The sequence below is a fragment of the Chiloscyllium plagiosum genome, unplaced genomic scaffold, assembly GCF_037043375.1.
Source record: "Chiloscyllium plagiosum isolate Xiang-an unplaced genomic scaffold, Cpla_swu_hap1 HiC_scaffold_34, whole genome shotgun sequence".
NCBI lineage: Eukaryota > Metazoa > Chordata > Chondrichthyes > Orectolobiformes > Hemiscylliidae > Chiloscyllium > Chiloscyllium plagiosum.
In genome coordinates, this window is record NW_028270172.1 from 19,633,401 (window position 1) to 19,659,515 (window position 26,115).

Sequence of the window (26,115 nt, forward strand, 5' to 3'; positions counted from 1 at the left end):
GAGTATAGACAGTGTGGATCGAGATAGCTTTTTTCCAGGGCGAAGGATTCAATTACGAGAGGTCACGCTTTCAAGGTGAGAGGTGAAAAGCTTAAGGGGGATACACATGGCAAGTACTTCACACAGAGGGTGGTGAGTGTCTGGAACGTGTTGCCAGCAGGGGTGGTAGAGACAGGCTTGGTAGATTAATTTAAGATGCGTCTGGACAGATGCATGAGTAAGTGGGGAGCAGATGGATACAGATGCTTAGGAATTGGGAGACATGTTTAGACAGTAGATTTGGATCGGCTCAGGCTTGGAGGGCTGAAGGGCCTGTTCCTGGGCTGTAAATTTTCTTTGTTCTTTGTAATAATCTTCAAGCCCTTTGCTGTCCCTACTTGAGCAGCACTGTTTGTTTTTCTTTGGTCCCTATTCTAATCGCATTCACTCCCTTCTGTACCTTGTAATTTCTAAGCACAGTTGACATATTAATTGATTTAGCAAAGAATTTAATCATAGTTGATGCTTTTAAGCTATTACATAATTTAAAAGAAAACACATGAAGAAGATTAAATATAACTTTGCACAAGTAACCATATTTTAAGCAAAAGAAGGAATCAGAAAAAAATGATAATTGAGTATAAAAGTAAAATGAAGATTTCAAGTCAAACATAAGAGGAGAAGAAAGAAATTTACAAAGTATAAATTGGCACCAGGAACGTACGAAGTACAAATAATGATGGAATAACATTATAGATTAAATCTAATAGTCTGTCTGATGTTTTTGCCCAGGATCAACATCATGGATGATCAACTAACTTTGTTTAATTCCCTTGGCAGTCTTTGCGACTTTAATAGATTTCAGAATCTTCCGGAAAGAAAGTCTTGCCCGTAGCATATTTATAAATTAGGTTTCAAGGAATTATCTTTAATATCCTTGAATTTTACACCAGCAGTTTCTTTCAATTGAAGTAAAAGGATTTCACGGGAGAATTAGCTCGGAAAAGTTAGTGAACTCATTATGCCATGAAATTAAAGTAATGTATATTTGTTTATTCCAGAGTCAATTAATCTACCTCTAACACTAGTATCAAAGCACATTATCACATAAGAAATCAGGAACATGGGTAGGCCATTTGGACCCACCAGCCTGTTCTGATATTAAATTTAGAGGTAACTGTGAAACACCACTTGCCTATCAATCAGAGAACATACCCTCTAACCCTGTTCTCTCCATTCTACCATCCAAGCAATTTACCAACCTATGTCACATGGTAACCTCCAATTCTATATCCTTTCATTTTAAGTAAAAAAAATCTTGTGTGGATCCTTATTGAAATAATCCACTGAGGCTAGTCTACTGTCACCAAGCCACTCTTTGCTTAGACAAACATTGACACTGGTCCAACTTCATCAGAGCCAGCTCTGAGTGAGCAGAACCTCTGATGCTTCAGTTTCAGTCTGTCAGCCTGGGCTCCCTGATTGGACCAGGATAACTGCCCCAATCAGGAAATGCATATTTTATGAGATCCACTGACCTTGTTACAATCACTACACTTATCAAATCTGTTTTAGAGGCAATTGCCTTGTATTACTCCATTCACCATGCTGGAGATCGCCTCTTAGAAATTTAGCTACAGTCAGATTTATTATTTACAGATTTGGGCTTGATTGGTTGGCACTTGTCCAATTGCTCAACTCAGTTTCTGATGAATTATTCCAATAATTCACCTACAATTGATGCCAAACTGACAGGTCAGCAGTTGTCTAATCTCACCCTCCTTCTCTTCATAAATAATGAATAAAATTTGCAATATTCAGTACAAAAGCACAATTCCCAAATTCAGAGAGCTTTGAAAAATTATAAATAATGTTTCTGCAATTTCCTCATTTATTTATTATCAAAAGCGTGCAAGTAGTTTCAAAGTGGTAACATGTTTGTTACAAATATGGCTTAGAATAACTTCTCTCTTGTTCAGCATAGTGATTCTTCCAAATCATTACACCACATGGTTTTGGTATGCTCTTTAAGCGTTCTATTTCAAAATAGAACGCTTAAAGAGAAAGTGATTTTAAAAACAAAAAGAAAGGAATCCTGATCATTTTAATGATTTGATCTTTTCTTTTAAAAGAAAGTTTCATGATATTTAAGAATCAAGTGTTTTGCTAGATATCTCAACTATTCAATCAGACCAATTTCCTACTATAAACTGCTGAACTAAACCAATCCATTTCCAGAGTGAGAGAACATGCCCAGAGGGCACAAAATAGTCATCAAATATGTGGGTGGTCCAGCAAACAAATTTGGTGGGAGTTGTGCTGTTTCTGTTGTTCTCCATGCCCTGAGTCCAGGGACAAGCACTGTCCAGAGGTAACTTGCTTCCCACAGGTGAGGAAAGCGTTAATGGGTGGTGGCTAAATTAATCCTACAGGTTGTGTTAAACAACTTTACCAGCCAATTTATGGAGCAAAAGATTTGATTGCATTTGATCTTCTGTCTGACTTATTTATTCCAAGTGGAAAGCTGTACAGGGGAAAGGGAGAAAAGAAGAAATTTTGTTTGTTTATGGATCATGTATAGATGAGCAGAAACTCAGTTAATGCAGTATTCTGTGTTGTTTCAAGCTTCTTAATTTCTACTTTGTAATAAAGCAGTGTTGAAGACCAGAATGAGGCAGAGACTCAAATTATCATTGTCTATATAAGAAAAGGCTGTACAATTGTGTTTCCAGGTAGTTTAATAGATAATAAAATAGAGGAAGTCCCATAACGGCATGAAATGTATTTAAAATAATTTATTTCTTTGGTGATTTGCATCATTAACAAATCTGAATTTTATGAAGTATCTGCCACAAAACAGTTCCTTCTTTCGGTTTCTGATTACGTTTTTATGTATTTTTTAATTGAGTAGTTTATAATACCCATTAATGAGAAGATTTTTTTTCCCATTGCAGTAATACCACTTTTATTACCAGTCTTGAAGGAAAGAATACTGAGTGTTTTGTGGGGCATGTTTTGCTGCAATCTCTTGTTTTACTGCTTGAGAGGAGAGGGAATCCACAGGTGGAAATGATTTGTGGCTCTGGCACTTGAACTGTCAAAACCTGACCCCTGACCTGTATCATGTACCTGTATTAGTGCAGGCCTGTTAATACTTGTATCCTGTTCATCACCAGCATCTGCTTTCCTTTGTAATGTACAAAACAATGTAACTTCAACTATTACGCTGTGAGTGAGACAGGAAGTTTTTATTTGTATTCACAGCACTTGCAGGCAAATGTTGCCATAAAATCTGATTAATTTTATTATCTGTATGTATTGAAGATGGATTTTTGAAAGGCATTGACATTTCAAGTGCAGTAGTTAAGGCCAGCACTTGCATTCTGATATCTCACTCAAGTTGGTCTTGGCACAGTTGCTAGGCTAATAATTTACAGAGGACATCACAGGTAAGCTCTTCCGTGAGTATATGGTGTTCACAAATATGCACTTCCATTCGAATTTACTCTGTATCAATCAGGCACAAGATCTCTAATGTCCTTAAATTGGCCTCAGTTGTGATCAGTCAACTCAATACGGAACTTTGATAAACTTGGAAACATTTTGTTCTGTGAGGCTGAAAACTAATGAGATCTTCAAGCAGAGTAATCCTGAATGAACATACATCACAGACAGGTGACGTTTTATTCTTGTCTGACTTCCTCTAGAGTTAAGGTTGCCTTCTGGCTGTCTGATGAAATGGTTGACTTCAGTATTGAGTCTTTTCCCAGTGATAGAGTTTAATAGTACACCATGAGGGACTTTTTCCATTTCTCTTGAATAGTTGTTGAAATACACTTGCACAAGTTTACAGTAACAGTGTCAAAAGCTGGACCTTGATACGGAAAGCTTTCGCTGAAGTAAATCTGATTATTTTCCACATGATTTTCCTGAAAGGATGTTATGATTTTCTAGATGTATGTTGGCTGGTGATAAATGAGGCTTTTATATGATGTAATGTGAAAGGTTGGTGCCTTGACTTCCTCCTTTGTGGAGCTTGGTGAAGAGAGCACTCTGAGCAGGGCGAGCAGACTCCAAAGTTTTACTTTTACCCAGTACCTACCCATTGCGTGTCTGCTGACTATCTGCTGCCAAGTTAAGATATACAGTCGTGGGATAGGATTCCTCCAGCTACTGAAAATGATGAAGCAAAGGCAGTATTGTCTGGCACAAGAGGCTCCTGTGTAATTGGCATTCTTTCGAAGTCCATATCCCAGTATCCCTTGTTTTGTCCTGTTTGTGGTTTATCTCCTTTGTCAGTGCGCTTGTCAAAGCCGGTGCTGACTGACTTCATTTCCCCAAAGTGGAGCTCAAGCATTGTTTGGGCACTGGCAGCATTCTGTCAGCCCCCCTGATGGACAATACCACTGATTTGCAACTTCCTGAGCAGACCAGACAGTTAGCTGTGTATTTCCACACACGCCACCATCACCACCACCACCCCACCCCCACCCCCCCCATCCCGCTCCAATCTCTTATCACCCTTGGTCATTAAACAGGCTCTGTTTTCTAGGTAGTTTGTGCTTATATAAAACCATAGAGTGAAATGAGGTTTTTTTTGTGAGGTGGGATCCTTGTTTAGACTTGATGAAATGTGAGATTATGATACTGATAAGATAAGAATGCTGAAGTAAACTTAACTATGAAACTAGAGGGAAGGAAATTACTCCTTGCTCTGAAGTGAGTCACACTGGTTTGTGACTGGATTGTAAAAACTGCAGAGCTTTATTTTGTTCAGGGCTATTTTTCGGTCAATATTATAAAAAACCTCAATACTCAAAAGCGAAATTTAAGCACTGGCCCCACATCGTGAGCGTGCCCACTCATGCCATGCTGATATAGGCTTTGCTCACTATCCAGAAAAAAACACACATACCAGCATTCCTTCATTCCCTTGGTGCCTGGTTTATTCCATTACTCTGCCCCCATATGAAAGGAAGAAATTCAAACACAAATGCCACTTGTGACTCTTATCACAGAATTCCTGAACCACTACGAGTGAGATACACTCTTTTTTATATCAATTTGCAACTTGGTCATGCTGCTTTGGCAAATACCTATTAATGGCATGCCTGTGTTTGTAAATTTTGACTCACACCCTGATTATGAGCCTTCTGACTATTGATTTCTAATCATTAGTCACAAAAATAAACTATGCAGTTCGTATTGATTTGTTGCAGTACTTCATTTTTTTTCAAGTTATTTCACCCACACACAAGTTTTGGTTTGCTATTGCTAATGAATTATTTTGATGCTGATTTTGATTTTTCTGATGTGAAGAAACCATTGCATAAAATGCAATCAAAGACGTGTGTATTATTACAAAGTTAGGTGTAAAGGTTTAGGATGACTTCATCAAAATCTTGAAATTCATGAACAACTGTTATGATGTAAATACATGACCAAATGATAGATGACTGTAATCTACATAAAGTTGGGAAGGATAGTTAAGAAGTCATTTGGTATGCTTGCCTTTATTGGTCAGTGCATTGAGTATAGAAGTTGGCATGCCATGTTGCATCTACTTTTGAAACACTGTATTCAGTTTTGGTCTCCCGGCTTTGGGAAAAATGTTGTTAAACATGGAAGTGTTCAGAAAAGATGTACAAGGATGTTGCTGGATTGGTGGGTTTGATATATAGGGAGAGGCTGAATAGGTTGGGGCTATTTTGCCTGGAGCGTTGGAGGTTGAGGGATGACCTTATATAGACTTATAAAATCATGAGGGGCATGGATAGGCAAGGTCTTTTTTCCAGGGTCGAGTAGTCCAAACTAGGTTTAAAGTAAGAGGGAAAAATTTTAAAAGGACCTAAGGGGCAACATTTTCATGCAGAGGATGGTGCATATAATGAATGAGCCACCATAGGGAGTGGTACAGACTGGTACAGTTACAACATTTAAAAGGTATCAAGATGGGTACAGGAATAGGAAGGGTTTAGAGAGAAATGGGTCTTTTTTATTAATTCACGGGATGAGGGCATTGCTGGCAAGGCCAGCATTTATTGTCCATCGCAGAGGTTGTTAAGAGGCAACCACATTGCTATGGGTCTAGGGTCACATGTGGGCCAGACAGTTTCCTTCCCCAAAGGATGTAAGTGAACCAGATGGGTTTTTCCAACAATCAACAATAGATTTATGGCTGTCATTAGACTCTTTAATTCCAGATTTCTACTGCATTCAAATTCCACCGTCTGCCATGGCAGCATTCGAACCCAGGACCCCAGAACACTACCTGGGTCTCTGGATTAACAGTCCAATAATAATACTACTAGGTCATTACCTGCCCACTTACGCTGGCAAATGGGACTAGATTAATTTAGGATGTTTGATTGACATGGATAATTTGGACCGAAGGGTCTGTTTCTGTGCTGTACAATTCTATGACTCTCTGACTCAGTGACAAGCATCTGCGGCATTTTACTATTTTTAAATTTAGAAGTTGACGCAAACATTCCTGAGAATTTAAATTGTTTTAAAAGTTTAGAATCTACATCAAAAAAGACCAAAACTCTTTTGCATACAGCTGCTCTTTTAATATTGAAATCACTGCCACAGGCTGTAACTGGTGAGAAAACAGATCCGAGCAAATGTCATCATATATTCCTCATGCACTTTTGATGAGTTTAATCTTGGTATTGAACTATAGTGGAGGAGAAAGTGAGGTCTGCAGTTGCTGGAGATCAGAGCTGAAAATGTGTTGCTGGAAAAGCGCAGTTGCTGGAGATCAGAGCTGAAAATGTGTTGCTGGAAATGCGCAGCAGCTGTAAATGTGTTGCTGGAAAAGCGCAGCAGAGCTGAAAATGTGTTGCTGGAAAAGCGCAGTAGCTGAAAATTTCCTGAAGAAGGGCTTATGCCCGAAACGTCGATTCTCCTGTTCCCTGGATGCTGCCTGACCTGCTGCGCTTTTCCAGCAACACATTTTCAGCATTGAACTATAGTGTCCACAGAATCTTTCAGCTTTTCAATAATTTTATCAAAATATATATACTGTCTCATTACAGTTTTTTGAAATTGCTACTTTGATGTAGAATACAATTTGTGAACAGTTCTTTGTAGTGTTAACTGAATAAACATTCTTAAAAACCCTCCATGTCTTTGTTATTCTTATCCTGTTGGGTTCCTTCCCTACACTGCACCCACATCTCTGATCTGCAATGGTCCAGGCTGAGGGATAGGCAGAGAAACCTTTGCAAGATGATTACCCAGTAATTTTTGAACCAGCTGCTAGAGGTTGACTTTTCCTTATGGGGAGAGGTTGTCCCATTCTGATGCATCATTGTGACAGTGTAGCTTTGTGGTTGTAAAGTTCAGATTTGTGATGTTGTATGTCAATAGCCCTGTCACCTTAAATATTTACAGGTTTTATGCAGAAATGTTACTGATGTCTTTATATGTTTCAAAGAGTGCCCATTATTTCAGCTATTTCACTGGATATCTGCATTGCATTTTGTGTACCATTTGCATAGTTACTTTCTTTTGTGATGTATAATGGTTCCTAATATATATAAAATATATAATTAATAATATCAATAAATAGCTATGGTACAGGTATTTTTCAAAAGTCTTTGAGATTTGTGATGCATATTATTCATTGTTGCACACTTTTATCAATTAAATGGAATTTCTTAGTACATAATGTCTGGAGTATTCAAGCAAATACAAAAAACAAAACTGTCTTTAGAGTTCTTATGCTGAATTGATAGCACTCGGCAAAGTTATCATTGATTAATTGTGGTTTATTAAATGATGAATCTCTGTTTGCTCTGAAGTTTTGGCCAATTAAACTATTATGACTTCAGGAATAGCAGGTAGAATATGCCTTAGAGCCAATCAAATATTGAGATGCATATGAAAAATGGCCCTGATCTTACAATTGGAAGCTAGTCATTGAAGCAGCATACTCAGAAAGATATGTTACAGGGAGTATTAAAGAATGATATTGCAGAAATCGTCCTGGATGTTTAAACGTCCAATGGTATTTACCCTGCACCTGGAACCCTGTTAAAAAAAAAGTAAAAGCTCAATTAAAGTGGCAAACTTTGGAGCATGTATAAGTTAATCTTGGGCAGTCTTGCAAAACTGTGATGCAAATTGATAACCCATTTTGCACTTGTGCCAAAGGAAAAGAAAATTGAGATGAGTATAAAACCATTTTTTGATCACCCATTTTGTGCTGATGTTCAAGCCAAATATATATCTTATGGTTTGCCATCTTTTGTATCACACATCATTTGTAGCATAATGCATCAAACAAAATGCAATTTAACATTAAAAGCTTCTTAACCATTTTTCATTTTGTTCATGGTCTATCTATCTCTCCACTTAAGGTATTTACTCCATAAGAGGGTTATAGTTCCACAGGCATTCATCACCTTCTTGCACATTTTCCAAGTGACCTTAATGCATGTGTGAATGTAAGGTAGCTATTTGACCACACAGAGCATTGCAATGGATGCAATTGTTTGCTGTACTCACATGGTCACTGTCTGTAAGTTCAATAACTGGCAATCAGAAGCAGGAATTTTAGTTTATCATTAGTTAAAATGGGAGCACTGAATTTAGTTAAAAGCATTCTTACCATGAATCAACATAGCTAGAGTAAATCTGGGATATCCGCATTCAACATGACTCATGCTCTATGCAAATCTACTAAGTCAATACAAGGAATACGATTTAGTTTTGAATTTATACTCCATCTATTCTTATATAAATTCACATATTAGTAATGTTATCTGAAGTAAAAACTACTTGTATGCATTTAAGTATATGTGTAATTATGTCTCCAATTAGAGTGCAACAAATATAATTTTGAATACATGTCATAAATGGTACTGGTACTGAATCAGTTTTGAACCAGTATATTCAGAACAAGTTTGGTCTTAATAAAAATTTGTCTAAAGCCAAAAGTAATATGTGGATTTCCAGAATTGAATTGTACCAATTCACCAATGCTTAGGCAGTGTTCTCACTCATTCACCATTATGAGCTGCATGTAATACACTTACTTCTTTGACATGTACCACAGAAAAAAATTACTTTAAATATACAAAAGGTTTATCTTTATCTGACCTGGAATAATTATGATGCTTGTGTTATGAGGTAGCTGAAATTAAAATCTAGTGCACTCTTGACAATCTTTTGGGATGAATTTTTCTAGTGAGTAGTTTAGTGCTGCCCATTTTTCCAATATGCGTTCTTGGCTTTCACGCTGTAAGCTTACTTTTCACTCATTTCGGAATCAGGAATCCTGGCTAGAAATAGCAAACCATTGTTGCTATGGGGCAGGGCCCTTAAGTTCACCCATTCTCAATACTTTGCTATTCAAAATAAGCACAATAAATATGGCCAACCTTTCAATAAGTTAACACTTAGACAATAGACAATAGGTGCAGGAGTAGGCCATTCTGCCCTTCAGGAGAAAGTGAGGTCTGCAGATGCTGGAGATCAGAGCTGGAAATGTGTTGCTGGAAAGGCGCAGCAGGTCAGGCATCATCCAGGGAACAGGAGAATCGACGTTTCGGGCATAAGCCCTTCTTCCGGACTGCCCTTCAAGCCAGCACCACCTTATCAGTCAGCTGAAAGTAAAACCTTGGAACAACTTGTCCCAGAGCATATAAAGGCAAAGTACTACAAATGTTAGAAATCTGAAATAAAAATAGAAAGTGATGGGGACACTCAGCACGTCTGGCAGCATTTGTGGAGAGAGAAACAGAATTAAAATTTCAAGTCCAGAATGATTTTTCTTTGGAACTCAGAACTCCAAAATGTCTTCAATTCTGATGAGGAGACTCAAAATGGTAACTGTTTTTCTCTTAATAGATATTGCCAGGTCTGCTGATGTTCTCCAGCACTTTGTATTTATGCCAGAGCCCGTGGTTGCTTTTCTGCCAGTTCCAACAGTTGAAGTAACAGCAGTCATGACAGCAACAGGTGCATTGAAGTTTTGCAACTCTGGCTGCACCAACATTTGCATTTACATAGCTTTTTACACAATTTCAAGGCATCACCGAGCCCTTTACAACCGATGAAGGTTTTTTGCAATCGTAGGCACTGTTATAGTGTAATTCTACCAGTAGAGGACAATAGTGATACTGCTGATAAGCCCCACTGTCTTCTTATAATGTAATCAAATCCTTCATCTCTTTTTGTGTTAATTTAGCAGTCTCAGACTATCAAGATCAATAACTTCTTTGTGCTGGTTTCCCTAATAATGCCAACAAGTACTGCTTAAATAAAAGGAAACAGTTCACCTTTCAATATAGGTATTTGCTAATTTAATATTAGCTCAGTTCTACTTTGTTATGTTAGCTGCATTGCTAAATTTGAATTAATGGAAAATTCAAAACAAAATACATGTAAATATGATTCAGTTGTCATTAAACTTGTGGGATCTAATACATGAACAAAAATTAAAGAAAAATTTGTGGAATGGTATTTTTGGCAATTCTATTTTTAAGGAATTAATGAATAGATGAGCTTGTTTTCATAGCTTCATAATTACAAAATCTAATTTTTCAAAGTGATGCTTATAAACTTTGGAATTTTGGCCAAGTCTACACAAGCCATTCAGATGGCAGGCAGCTGCAGTGGTTCTACTGAAATACCACTGACCAGAGGAATCCACAAGTTATTCTGTCACATTATAGGATGTAGATTGTATATAGTGAAGGGAATATATGACAACAGTCTGTTAATAAATTGTAAAAGGGCGGCACTGCCTCACAGCGCCAGGGACCTGGGTTTGATTCCAGCCTCGGACGACTGTCTGTGTGGAGTTTCCTCCCACAGTCCAAAGATGTGCAGGTTAGGGTAATTGGCCAAGCTAAATTGCCCATAATGTTCAGGAATGTGTGGATGGCGTACATTAGTCAGGGGTAAATGTAGAGTAATAGATTAGGTGAATGGGTCTGGGTGTGTTACTCTTCGGAGTGTCGGTGTGGACACTCTGGAGGGATTCTATGAACTCTGAAACAAAGGCGAGTTGGGGTTAGGGTAGTAGAATGATTTATGGTGGAAGTGAGGTTTGTACACTGTTTCATGTCTTTAAGTTAAAAAAAACTTAAATAAGCATTTAGTATTTAGATAATGAGTTATTGTGCAAAGTCTCCAACAAAATGCTTCCTCGTCAAACAGTCCTGTATTGCGAAAAGGCAGCCAATCTGTATATGGAATTACCAAATGCACTGTGGAGCAGTTGTACTTAGCCAAATATAAAATCACAGTCCAAAGAACTTGGAGATATTTGTCAGTTAATCACGTTTGCACACTGAGTGATTGTTGTTTGGTGCTTTGACAAGATCTTAAGCAAGAAAATATTCTTTTCACCCCACTGCCTTTACTGGTTCTGTGCTGTATTCTCCAACTTTTAAGTGGTTGGATTAAATGCATTTCCCAGCATTGCCTGATTCTGACAGTAAGTAATCCCAAGCGCATGGCAACAGTGGAGGGACCTTAAACCAAATTTCTGCTTCCTTGCAATTCATGCAGAACTGTCTTTATGGCAATACTTCACAAATATTAACAAACCAGTTCAGAATCAATCATTAAAATACATCATCAGAAGTTACTTTGTCATCTCCCTGCTTTTGTTGAAATTGTGAAATTTAAAATTGAAGTTAAGATTTTTATCTGTCATTTAGAAAATGCATATATATTTCCTATATATGATGTGTGAATGCATGTAGATTTAACTAGAAAAATTGACATTACATCAGAATGGAATGTGTTCTTGTAATTGTACTATGAAAATCACAGTCCCATTTCTTCTGAGCTGTGCAGCTGTTTTTGGCAAAATTGATGCATTTTGCGAACTTTTTCACACTCCATGAATGTGACACATTATACTAGAAAAGGTAGAAAATATTATTACTTTGCTGTCTGGAGCTAAACAGATTTCTTGAAAATGATCAACTGAAAAGGATTGTCACTTCCACACTGTAGGGAATCTAATCTAACCTAATCACTTTGATGACTGTGCTGTCACACCTTTGATTTTCATTCAAGAGAATTAAAGTAACATGTTATTTGACAAGTACACATCTCTATTTTAAAGAAGCACAGGAATGGATTCCAAATAAGTTAATTTGTACAGTGAAGAAAGTCAATCAACTTTTATGGCAATAGTAGAACAACATAATATATTTCAGTTGCTAATTATTTTAACATTGTAGAGTAATACTTTGACTACATGTATTCTAATATATGTCACATCATCCTGCATTAAACAATTCCCACAGCTGGAAACACCACAAGACTTGCACAACTTTCTCTACAGTTGAATTAGTTAACAGGTATCTTGACTGTTACAGGACTATTGTCTTTTAAAGTATAACTTTAACAATGCTTTGAAGCATTCATTTTTCTTATGTCATCGTTACTAACATGATGTTTAATGTGAAAGAAGGTTGTGATTAAGAAGATAGGTTCAGATGCCAGTACCTTGAATGTGTTACAATATATGTAATGGCTAATCTGTGCCTGAGCAATTACCCACTTTTTACTGCTGTTCATTAACATCCTTCCTTAACAAAAATTTGTTGGTTTCCAAATTTAAAAATTTCAATTATCTTAACGTACACTGTCCTTTGAGGGATTGAGTTCCAGATATCCACCACTCTTTGTATGAAGATTGTTGCTTTTGATTTCACTGTAATATGATGTAGCTCTAATTTTAAGATTATGCTCCCTTGTTCTTATATTGCTCCAATAAAGTGTCTCTGTACCTATATGTCTTAAAAGAGACTTGCATTAATATTGCACCTTTCATGACCTCAAGATGTCCAGAGCACAGCCAATGTTGTGCAGTCACTGGTATACTTGTAGTCTAGAAAATGCAACAGCTGGTCTATGCACAGATAGGCCATACAAGTAGCAGTGTGATAATAGCCAGATAACCTATCTTCATGACTGAGGGATAATTATTACTCAGGACAGAAGGGATTAAGCCCCTGGTCTTTTTCAAAATGGTGCCACCAGACCTTGCATCCACCTGTGAGGGCAAACGGTTCTGAAACGAACGTCAAGCACTCCCTCAGTAATGTATTAAAGTGTTAGCTCAAATCTGAGTGGGACTTGAACTCTCAGCTTTGTGACTCATGCAAGAAAGCTCTTCGCTGAGCCACAGCTGACCCCTTGATAATTTGTAAAACTCATTCGATCAACAGCTCCTCCAATGTTCTAACTAAAGGGAACAAACCCAAATTTGTACAATTGCAAGCAATGTAGTGTTTGGGTATCTGAAATATAATCAGAAAGTGCTGGAGAAACTCAGCAGGTTTGGAGCATCAGTGGAGAGAGAAACAGTTAACATTTCAAGTGCATAACTATGCTTCTTTAGAATTAATTTTTGCAACCTGCCCTCATAATTGCTAATTATCTAGTTATTCAGTGGTCTATTGATTCCAAGGATAATACATCTATCCTGAACTCTTAAGACCAGAAGACATAGGAGCAGAAGTGGACTGTTTTGACCATTGAGTCCACTTGCCCTTCAGTGAGATCACAGCCAATTTCATAATCTTCAACTCCACTTTCCTGACTATGCTCTTTGATTCCCTTACTAATGAAAACAAAAAAGACTCAGACTCTTTTTCAGTCAGAATTGAACCAGCAACCTAAGGTCCAATCAAAACTGAAACATCACTTCTGCCTCTTTGTATTCTAGCCTCTGAGGTGAGGTACAATATACCATCATCTTTTTGTATCTGTGAACTAGCTATAATTTATAGATACCCTAAAGTAAACCTTTCATAAACTGGTGAATGAAGCCAGGACAACCTGTCAGGAACATGCCAAAGCAATGCTGTATTTTACACTTGACTAACAGATGAACTAAGGCTAAGCGTGGATCTGCCCAGTTATTGGTTGTTGTGCTGTTTCGAATCGGTTGTCCCAATAAACGATGTTCCATTGAATTCCCCTGTCACCACCCACCAGTTAAGCTGCTAACGCTGAGTCTGATGTGAGACGGCCTTGGGGAAATGTTGTGAAGGAATTTGGTGCAGAAGTGAATCGATACTGGATGAAAAAGAAGCAATGAAAGTGTTAAGAATTCAGATCAGGAGTTGAGAAATTCGCCGTATTTGATTTGGTCGTCCTTCGATTTTTTTTGTGTCTCTGAACACCTTTGTTCAAAAGGTTTTGTAAATATTGGCACCTTTGGCACACACAGGACGAGGAACTGAGTTGTGAAAATCAGTTGACATTTTTAATTAGCCCTTTTAACCTCCAATATCATTGTGGCCCGAATTACGAGTGAATTATTTAGTTAAAACATCCAATACAACCAGAAAGGAAAATAAAGCCGTAATTTTAATTAAATGCTACCACTATTCTGTAACCACGTTGTATATTGGTATAAATACAACATAATCCCTTGGGAATTTTTTTCGGGAAGGTTTAAGTTTAGCGCTGACTGAAAAGCAGTAAATGTGAAGTTTTAAGAAGTGTGGGGATAAATCGGTTGGAAACTTTTAGTTGTGTGGTTCAGTTGTTTGGAGGGGTGGTGTTAAAAATAATTACAGGTGATGTACAACTTTGTTTTTTTCTTTTTAAAAAAAAAGTGGCACAGGGCACTTTCTTGCAAGCCTGAAGTGTCAAGCAGTTTTTATTCAATCTCAAATATTTGGGAGCAAGTAACTGAGACGGCCTCTGAAAAAAGTGAAGACCAATGAAATACCGAAGCGGTGTTAAAGGCAGCAGTAATTCCATTCAGCGTCGGAGAGAGATGATCTAGTTTAATACAGCCCTTCTTGCGCCTTAACCTCTTCGGCCAAAATGAAGGCGACAAATTCGACCGTCTCCGTCAGTCTGACCGCCAGCGGGAACTCAGTCAGGGTGGTACCTGTCAGCAACTCGACCCTAACCTTACCCCTGACCTTAAACCTGCCACATCCCAGAGAGACTGTCCGCTGCCGCTGGGCTCGATTACCCCAGCGCTTTGTGGAGGCTTTAACCAGAAGAGCGGTAATAATCTATAAAAATGCAAACACAGTAGTGTAGTGTCGTTTGACGTTGACCCTGTGATTCATCTTTCTTCAGGATTTTCTGCAAGGAGACAGCACCAAAGCGCTGCAGAAACTAGGATGGAAGCCAAGAGTTGCATTTGACGTAAGTGGCTTTTATTGTGGCGGGGGGGGGTCAAATATGAAAGAAATGAATTTGAAAGTTCTCCATTTTCCTGCACCCCAACAACTGCGTTGTATTTTTCTGTGAATCCATTTGTGTGGTGTCTGAGTACCTCACTTAGGCCCCGTACCTCGCTGTTCCATCCTGTATTTCAATTACTTAACTGATTTAATTGAACCCTCTCCCCTAACATCCGTGGCAGAAACACATGACCGCTGTGGATCTATACTTTGGGGTTAAAATTGTAGATTCTGAGTTTTGTTTTCTGTCACTTTCTTTCGCCACTATTATTTTTTTTCCACCTTTTTCGTACTGTCTGGGTGTCTGGAGTTCACGCGCTTTCCAGCGGTAGCTCATTGTGTCTTTCTAACGCGGATTCTGTGAAATACTCGGTGAGCTGAGCTGATGTTGCTGTGCTTGTGTGCAGGAACTGGTCAGAGAGATGGTAGCGGCTGATATTGAGCTGATGAAGACTAATCCAAACGCCTGAGGCCGGATACCATTCCACACATACGCCAGGGCCGCAAGACTTCTTCATGAACACTGGGTGCAATGCAATAATGAGAAAGGAACAATCCACAAAGGAACGAGGGAACACGATTCACATATTTTTTTTAAAAAAGGGTGCTAAGTGATGTGCTCTTACAACACCACTCAAACGACATAAATGATTGGTTATATGGGAATGATTGGTTATATGGGACTGGTTGATGGAATCAATGTTTAATGATGGAAGTTATTTTTTTTGTTTTAAACTGCCCTTAATGTTGGAATGACCACCTCGTAGACGGGAGAGGGGCGACGCTTTTGTACTTTTCTGCCTTGAACAAGGTTCTGTCTTAAACCTGGCGTGTTACTGAAAATAATTCCGTCTATTAAAACACGTAGGTGCAGGGTTTTAACCATTCATGGCTTCTGTTCTTTTGTGAGTTGTGTTTGTCTGTGTCTCATTAATTAATCATCCGTTTATCTGCGGTAGGTATCGTGACTTATCTTACACACAAAGTAGGGTTGGGTTTTTGTCTCTCTCTCTTTCTCGTAATTTCAAACAGCAGCACTTTGCACCTCGTCGCCTGACTTTAAAGAGAAACTCTCATACATAATGTAGAGTGCGGAACCTCCGCTTCCAATCAACACAGGGCTTAGTTTTCCCAGAGAGAGAGAAAAAAATCCTCGGAAACTCTGACGAAATCATTTGAACGTAAGTGGGAACAGTTTCAGGTTTAGGGGTTGCAGTCTAGTTATGAAGGATCCCTCTGTATTTCAGACCATTTTACCTGCAGATCGGGGCCTTGTCATTCCGCTCCCTCTTCTATAATTAGACACCAGCCAGACTTGGAGGGAATGTTGGTGCCTTTTTTTCTAAAATATACAGTACACATAGACCGCCTTCTAGTACACATTTAAACATTTAAGATCATTTGTAAGTGTTTGCTTTTAAAAGTTCATGTTTCTGGAAAAAACTACAGAACGTGGTTCCGTTGCATTTCAATGACTCTCCCTTCTGAGTTTGTAAAGTTGTATGTTATCCATTGAATCTTACAGTTTATTCTGGGTCCGGAAATCCACCACCCCCCTCCCCCCGCCCCCCGCAAAACACACGCACAAAAAGCACTCTTTCCTTCCACAGAAACCACCGCAAGTACAGTTTCCCAGCCCACTCTCTGTCAGTCTTCACTCGCACTACAAGGTATCTTAATGTTAACTGATAGTCCACTTTTAAAATCATTATTTGGGTATAATATGTTTCTCAGGTCAATCACAGTGAATGGAGTCAGTGCGGTTTCACGAACGAAGATTGGCAATGATGTAAAGCGTGTGTGGATACAGTATTTGGGCACTGGTTATGAGACGTATTTTAGTCTAACTCCTGCATAAAGAAAGGTTTCATTTATTTCGTTTGCTGATTGTTTGCACGGGCAACAGTTACAAATCCACTTTAGCCATTGGGCAGTGGAAGAATTCCAAGGACAAGTGTTGCAATGATTTAAATGTAAGAAACCACCCAGTCGAGTTCCGGCTGATGCAGTGAGAACATGGTGTACTCGCCCGTTGTTTTAAGAAGAATGTCATTTAGTGCAATTTGATTATAATGAAGCAGAGGGTGTCTCTACAATAAAAAGTGCAGACACATTCCCATTAACGTTACCCCATCTTAAACACCAGCCCCGTTTGAAGTTTGCGGAAACAAATGACCGTTCCATTTTCCTGGCATTCAACCGCCCGGTGGACAGTGAAAAATTATAATTATTGGCGGAGACTGGAGCACTGTGTTTGATGTATCGAAAACACACCGCGCGTTTTCTTCTTCTTGGAGTTTCGGTTGATTTGGTGCATTAACAGAACACCTTATAACACGCCACAGTTCCCAGCAGTCAGACAGTGGGCCTTATTGAGTTTAATTGAGAACATATGTGAGTAGGCATCGCCAAAGTCTGGGAAAGGAAAAAGATACCCGCTTACAGCAGGATTGATACAGGTGCAGGCAACGCTCCCCTCCCCAACCCCCACCGCCCCAGAACTTGAAAAACACAAAAGTTCTCAAACCTTTGTAGCTTAAAGTGTAGAAAATCCAGATTGTTTCATAAATGAATGCATTTAATTATGGGTTTGACTGCCAAATCAAAAACCATTGAGTGCAGGCATACAGTTTATAAAAGAAAACTTATATGGTTATTCGATTTGTGCACTATACTGCCTGGGAAACAGATCCAGCCTCAAATCCTGACTGACCACAGTTGCCCTCAGCTGGTGAAAGGAAGCCTTGTCCGCAGAGAACACGTATATTATTCTCTTTTTTTTTAAGTGGGTATTACTGTAGATTTTATTTCAATGGTGCACATTACACTCTTGCAATTCTTTGAACGCTACTTACTTTTTTTCCCTAGTTGTTTCTTGTTCCAACGCTTTGCCAAAAGCTTTGAAGAACAGACAGATAAATGGTCATTGAATTCCTGACAGCATTCATTGCTGGGATTTTTTTTTCAGGGGAATCTCCATCATTTTCCACGAGCGATTCCCAAACTCTGGGCTTCTTTGAAGAAAAACACAGCGCGGAAAGGGCGCAAACTTGTCATCGGCTGGATGATATTTCGTTATGTGCAAAATTGCTCCCAACTCAATTCACACCAGACATTCACTTGGTAAACATTCCAACCTTTCGCGCGCGCACACACAAGGTGAAAACTTTGCTTTAGGATTGGCAAGTTTGTTAACGGTAATAAAATGAGAACACCCCACTCCTAGCCTTGTAATGCAGAAATTCGTTCAGATACTTAGCAATAATAAAAAGCTACGGTGAATTAGGCGAATTAACTTCGTGAAAAACCAATGGTTTGGAAATTGCGAATCATATTCCCCAACAAACTGGTGGATTTTATTGGAATGTTTCTTGCAACAGTGCAGCAAGAACCTCGCGCACTGCTTGGATAATGCTGTAGTTTCACTCCCTTCGCTATTCGCTCACTTTATAATCGGGACTTTCGAAAAATTCCAGATTTGCGGATAAACAGCATATTTCCGATTACGAATTGATTTGCCACAGCGGCAGGGGAAAACGGCTGTGCATTATAAAATTAACCGTGCCATGGCTGTTTTGTTTTCTAAAATACCATCCTTCAAGGGAGAAAGGCGAGTGAAATACTGACACTTCGCCTTTGAACGATATATACAATCAATGGAAGTTCGTGTATATTTAGTATTGGGTGTTAATTTCCTGTCAATTGCTGCATCGTCGAATGCAGTTCAAGTAGAAGTTCATGGGAGCCAGTGAACTGTCAGATTATGTAAAAAAACTCTCTGGTTGATGCGAGTTTGTGTTTTAAACTGGGTGCTAACTTTTAAAGTGTTGAGTGCACTGGCAGATGAGTGACCTTATTATGACATACACGTAGATATGGCTAAGTGTGTGTCACGCGCTGAATAATGGAAACGAATACTGTGTGCGTACCTGTGAAGAGAAAGACAGATGACCGAAAAGGGTCTAATCCTGACCAAATGTCACGAGTTGAACTCTACAATGGTGCAATCGCATCAACTGGCCAGTCTCGGGTGAACTTCCCGGCGACGGTCGCACGCTGCTACTATTATGTCTCTCCATTTCGACTTTTATGACCAAATCCATTATCGTAAACAGTTGGCATTGCACTTTACTTGACGCACTGCTTTCACATAAGTACTTTTTTCAATTAGCTCTGCTTTGTTTAGCATGATACAGCTCATTTCAGCGCATGGGCTTTCATAATTAAAACAGCACTCGTGCGCAAAGTATAGATCACAATTGTGTGTGTCCCAAACCAGTTTATATTGATGTCTGGGCTTTGCTGCAGTTTTTATTTTAATTGGTTAAATTGTGATCAAAATTAACTTGCCTCAGAATTTTCGTAAATGAAAAAAAAACTACCTTGTGGTTTTTTTCCCTGAAAGTTCCACGCATTAGCACCGTACTAAAATTAAAATTAGTTTACCTTGCGGAACTGTGAAAAAATTGTTTACAGACTACATTTTAGCATCGGGATGTGAGGCTGCAGGGTGCACGCGAAAGACACTGAACTGAGCATCCCGTGGTAACGGACTTGTATATCATGTGAATGTTACCCCTAGAAAACTGGGGCTAATAATTTCTTAAACTAAGCAATCGGGTCTTAATGGTAACTCTTTCTGCATGCTGATTACAAAGATTTATATTTGTACAGACCGGCTGTCACTTCACCCAATTGAAAAGCTGAACTCGCCTCTATATAAATCTGTTGCAATTCTCAACACATTTACAGTAATATTGTAGTTTCGGATTAAGCCCGGAATTTGGTTGCCACTTTAAAACTCTTAAGATTTTATTCTAGGTGCTATAATGCTTGAGTAATTATTTAGCTCATTAAATGCTCTGCAATTACTTTTGAAGCTTAACACAGACCACTGTCCTATCAGGGTTTGCAATAAAGATCTTAAAGAACCTTAAAGTCTGGACAGTTGCATTTTTTTTCAAAACAAAGTCCCATTGCTGTCTTTTGAAGAAATGTTACTGTAAATACAACAAATAGTTCTGAGATTGAGACAATGATACTGTCTAGTTATTAAGCACAGATGGACCTGCAATTTCAAAAGATCCAGCGCCTCTTTAATGTGTTCAATCTGCCCAGGTGCTGCACCCTCCAATTCCTCGTTGTAGTTATCCTGTCTGTGGCATGCGCTTGCCTTGTAGAATGCCTCGTGGCATTGGCAGATCTTTGCAGACCCAGCCTCGAAGCTTTGAAAGAACTCAGTGCGAAAGTTGCACCTGGACGGCCTCGCGATTTCTCATTTGCCCAGTCAACATTATTGATCATTGACCGTGGCCAACAATACCCGGACATCTCAACCCTGGCTATGTCCTTTCATTGGCGATAACTAACATTGGGCCTAAACAGAAAACTAAACATTGGGCCTAACTTATTTTTAACTGAAAAAAAAGTCACATGCAAAAATAAACACACTTCCGATACAAACTATCAAGATATTTCATAATATTTTCTGACGGGTTGGACCGAAGGGTCTGTTTCCATGCTGTACATCTCTATGACTTTATGACTCTATAAGGGTTGCTGGACCCGAAACGTTAACTCTGCTTTCTCTCCATAAATGCTGCATTTTTCCACAATTTCTGGTTTTGTTTCAATATTTTTTTTGATGGGGGTGAGATGGGATTGGACATAACCGGAAGCTCTGAGATCTTGTGGTTCCGTTCGGCTGATGAATCTTTGCTGAAACTGGCCGATTCCTCCAGTTTTCATCAAAAATTTTTTTGGACTAACGTGATAGCCTTTGGGTATAGACGGGAAGGTGGTATTTAGACCACAATCCGATCGGCCGCGAATTTATTGAATGGAGGAACAAGCTTGAGCGGCCGAAAGGCCTACCTACGCTCTCAATTAGCGTGTTCGTTTTAAAAGACGAGATTTCGAGCTCATTTTAAAGTTTGATATTGAGGAGTTCCGGGCATTTTGTGTCCCGACTCGCTTTATGTTGCCCAGGAAAGAGAAACGTTCAATGATTGCATTTGTTGATACAGACCAGGGCTGCTACTGCAGTTCTCACGGGGTTAAACAGACAGTATCCAGTAGTGACTGCAATTTTTCAAACTCAATAGACAATAGGTGCAGGAGTAGGCCATTCTGCCCTTCGAGCCTGCACCACCATTCAATATGATCATGGATGATCATCCTTAATCAGTATCCTGTTCCTGCCTTATCCCCATAACCCTTGATTCTACTATCCTTGAGAGCTCTATCCAACTCTTTCTTCAATGAATCCAGAAACTGGGCATCCACTGCCCTCTGGGGCAGAGCATTCCACACAGCCACCACTCTGTCCTAAATGGTCTACCCCTATTTTTAAGCTGTGTCCTCTGGTTCGGCACTCATGTTTCCTGCCTCCAGAGTGTCCAATCCTTTAATAATCTTATATGTCTCAATCAGATCCCCTCTCAGTCTTCTAAACTCAAGGGTATACAAGCCCAGTCGCTCCAGTCTTTTAGCATAAGGTAGTCCCGCCATTCCAGGAATTGACCTCGTGAACCTACGCTGCACTCCCTCAATAGCCAGAACGTCTTTCCTCAAATTTGAGACCAGAACTGCACACAATACTCCAGGTGTGGTCTCACCAGGGCCCTGTACAGCTGCAGAAGTTTTCTTTCTCCCACTGATTCTACACTGATTATTCTGTGGATTTGTACAATTGGTACCGGTGAGCTTCTTAGGTCTGCCTTCACATCAAGTGCCACCATTGTCAGCAACAAAAGGCCTAATCACTACGTTTTGGCCTTGTGTTTTTTGTCTCTGTAAAGATCCATCATTACTGTTCTAAGCTCATTTCCACTGCAAGAGTTCACATTCGGTACAATATATGACTAAGTTAAGAAACGTGCCTAAAACTGTCGGCAATCTTTTAACATTGTCCTGGCAGGTCAATGTGTGTTTTTTTATCATTCAATTTTTTTCCACTCCACGGAATGAGGCAAATCCATGGTTTCACTTGTGCTCCTGATTTGATGGGAAAGTGAGGAAAGCCTGAGAGAATTTCCTTCAAGATTCAAAGTTGCTAACTGGTCTGGAGGCCAGTTCTCCTGTCCCAAGCGAGCAGCCTGAAGGAACCGCTGCACGGGTCACAGTGATTACAACTTGTTAAATTCCAAAACAGAAAACCCATCAAAATCTTCAAGACAATTGTTTCGAAGTTTTCGGGATCCTGTTTTGGCGTCGCTTTGATAAGGTAGCGAGTGAGAGAGCGGGCCGCCAACACCTTTGTGATTCTTATCTCGACTGAACTGTGAATTCGTGCAGTTTTTAGTTTTCAAGTATTTCCCCACCCTTCTCACAGAACAATAGAAAAAAAGTACCTCCATGTGGAATATTGCGCCCAGACTCCGGAATGAGCTATTACTGCATCTGTGCAAACACTTCGCTATACTCTCCCCACCACCCTTGTATTGTGAAGTAGCTGGAAGATAAAATGAGGTTTAATAAAGTGTCAACTTCCCTATGCCCCTAAATCAAAATGTTATATTTCAGTAACTATAAAGTAAGGGGTGTGTGAGGAGAGATGGCCTAGTCGACTGTCCCCGGGAACTACTGATAGGGAAATTTTCCCGGGGTGCTATAATTTATTTCAAAAGAAAAACACCACAATCTGCCTGTCATCCCTTATTCTCGATGGTGTGGGGACAATCTGAAAATGATACCCTTGAGCATTTTAAATTAATTAAAAGAAATGAGGGCAGATTTTTAAAAGCAAATGAAAGATTTAAAAAAAAGCTTTTGAGCCGAGGCTTGAAATACAATCTGAGCTCAGACAAGTGGAGGCCAAGGCAAGGGGAGAATGTGTATCTTTATCATTTGTATTTTTCATCTCGCCCCACATTAAACGGACGCAGGTAGCCCACAAACTGGACAATCTCTTTTACCTTCAGGACCTGCATCTCAGCCTCACATTGCCGCCACGAATTGACATTTACAAATGATCTTGAGACTATTTCACACGTTATTGACCCCCCTCTCCCCCCACCCTCCCAAATCCACCTCACACTCGGAGAAAAGCGAGTTGCTGGCAATAATGGGTAACTTTGGCCTGATTGGGTCCGGGTGATAGATGTGACTCGCTTTACAAACTTGCCAGAGTATTCAGTTCGCTCCTGAACTCATGTGTTGCAGTTTGTTGGTCTGTACGCTGGCGCTCCCTGTTATCGCCGTTAGGAGTGTGGAGGGCTGCAGATCTGTTTTAGGATCACAAGATACCCAAGCAGTACCGTCTTGCTTTGTTTTCCCGCTCTGAACAACCCCCCTCCCACTACCCACCCCCCGCCCCGCTTCTCCGAAAGCGTTTGTAAAAATTGGTCCATTTTGCCCACCCAGGTTGAATCAAGCTGTGTTTATTTAGGGAAAAAATTGTCGGCCACCCAACCCTATAATCAGCTCTGACCTGAAGTTTTTCAGCGTGAGTTTACTCTGACGCTTGGCTTAGAAAGGGAGCGAAAGTTAGTGCGGCGGCAGCCAACGGGATCCGCTTAAAATCGAAAGTAAAGACTTGACCCCTTCACCCAAAATAGTCTGAAATCAGACGCATGCAAACGGAGTTCAGTTCCGCACAATATGGAACACATCACCGAGTATACAGCAACAACAAAAAATCCATGGGACAGTCTTCTGACCCAGCACCGCAAACTACTTAAAAAGACATTCAAACACGAGGCGCTGAACTCTGGGCACTGATCACTCCCATTCCCGTCATTTTATATGCATCTAAGCACAGACGCCTGGAAATTTGAATCTCTGTATAGCTTTTTGTTTTGTTCAAAATCAATTCATTCAGAAGATATGGGACTCATTGGCAAACGGCTGTGGGATTGTTACAGACCCATAATATTCCAATCAATTCTGTGCGTAGCAAAATAATCACCATTGAGCTTTCTAATTTCGGGTTGCACCACATTTGAATTATCCCGCCAGTTAAAAGGACTGCACGCAACTTGATAACAGTTCTAAACTTTGAAACCAAAGAGACAGCGAATATTCACGGTACAATATTCACAGATTGAAAGTCCCTCGCCAAAGTCTAATTTTTGGGATTACTACACTGACATCCCCGAGCACTGGCCTCTGGCTACGTTTCGCTCTGTGCTTTCTCCGTCTCATGAAAAATGATTCGGCACACTGATTGAATTTTATTTCTTCCTGGACTAGTCAGATTTAGTTGCATGAAAACGATCAATCTTCTTGCTAACGCGACGTTTGTTTATTGGGCCAGGGAAGAATTAATGGTTTTATAATTAAAGTTGGAAACTGAAAATCTAAGCGTGAACACGCAAGTATGCATCCATATGTTTATACAAGTCGGTGTGCATGAAGATATCCCTTTAATTAACTTTAAAATGAAATAAACAGAATCATTCCGTGCAATAATGTATAGAATGAATCGAAACGAATGTTTTAAAACCATATTAAAAGCTACATTAATCAGGAATGTTTCTTTCCATCTTTAGGTGAAGATTTTAATTTAACGTGTTAAGAAAAGCTATTCGAACTTATATGCTGTATAATAAAGACATTTTTAAATATCCGGCGTGATAAAATCTAAATATATACATTATATATTTTAACGTTTGTACAGGCTCTGGCTGCTTTATTATGCATCATTTATTTACATTTTCCTCATTTTTTTCATATTTGATGTTACACCATATAGTGCGATCAAATTCTGTTAGGTCAGAGTGAACATGTACTGATTAAATTAGACGTCTGGACTAAGCACCCAACAATGTACAGGAAGTGAGCAAATAGAAGGAAGAATTAAATGTCAGACAGGCAATTGTGGTCCTTGATTATTTAAAAAAATTCCTACTGCCTTCGCTTTTCCGAATATATTCCTGAAGTCCTTTTTTTTTGTTGAGGCCAGAATCCAAAAGGTGTGACTTTTATATTTAAAAATCCCCGAAAAATTAGGAATTCTGTTAACTCGATAGAGAACGATTTCTCATGTCGAGTTTGAAGATTAAAGAAGATGATGTAGCCAAAACCAAAACGGATTCTACAATGTATTTTGACGGTGATTATTCCCCATAATTAATTCATTCGTTTAACATTTGGGAGGTTGCTCAGTCAAATCTATTCAGACAAGACAAATCACAATCATAAAAAATAACGATGAGAGGTGTTACACGTAAAGTATTATAAAATCCGTGTAACCTATGGTGAGTTTTGTCTATATCCATATTTATATCATTAAAACCACAAATGATTATGTAGTTCCATATTTACACCCGATACCTATATACAGTCATCTACGAGATAGGGTGGCACAGAGTACTTCCCACTCCTGAACTCTCTTTGCTACGTTATCTTGTCAGTTTTATTTTGCGAAGTATTTATCAGGTGTCACAGCTGATATTGACGTTCACGATTTAACTACCGGGGTGGTTATCTACAAACCTCCATAATATTGTTAAATATCTGATAAATGGATACGTAGACATACATTTTCACAAATGCCTGTTCACGAAACATAGACACGCACATATTATGTGAGCTTGTTACTTAGAACGACTTGGACATTACTATATGCAGATTGAATTAGAATCGGGGTGAATATAAAATATCTTAGAATGAAAAGAGCAACATGATTTTTAGTAGCAATTTGCGAATATCCAGAAATAGAACCCTTCTCATGTTGTATTGAATTTCCACAGTATCTATTATTGTGTCGATATTGTAAATTATTATATTCTGTTGTATTTCTGCCAATATATGTGTGCTTAGGTCCAATTTCTCAAAACTAGTCTTAATCCTACATCAATTGTCATATAATTTGAACGAATCGTTATCATTGTTATACAAGTAGCTACGTCTTTGAAACTCAGATCAGCCATCATTTCCTGCTAAACAGCACCTGGTCAGTACAACCCCACCGTGTTATGAAAGCAGGATTAGAATTACATTTTGTATC

General features: G+C 39.1%; 1 protein-coding gene across 1 annotated transcript in view; it reads left to right on the forward strand.

Moving 5' to 3' along the window:
• gmds (GDP-mannose 4,6-dehydratase) overlaps nt 1–16,051 on the forward strand; it is a 647,649-nt gene extending 631,598 nt beyond the window's left edge. The window contains exons 10-11 of the mRNA XM_043719391.2: nt 15,058–15,126; nt 15,572–16,051. Of these exons, the coding sequence (XP_043575326.1) occupies nt 15,058–15,126; nt 15,572–15,634 (132 nt within the window). The 3' untranslated portion in view covers nt 15,635–16,051. The remainder of the gene's footprint in view (nt 1–15,057; nt 15,127–15,571) is intronic.
• Nucleotides 16,052–26,115: the final 10,064 nt, after the last annotated feature.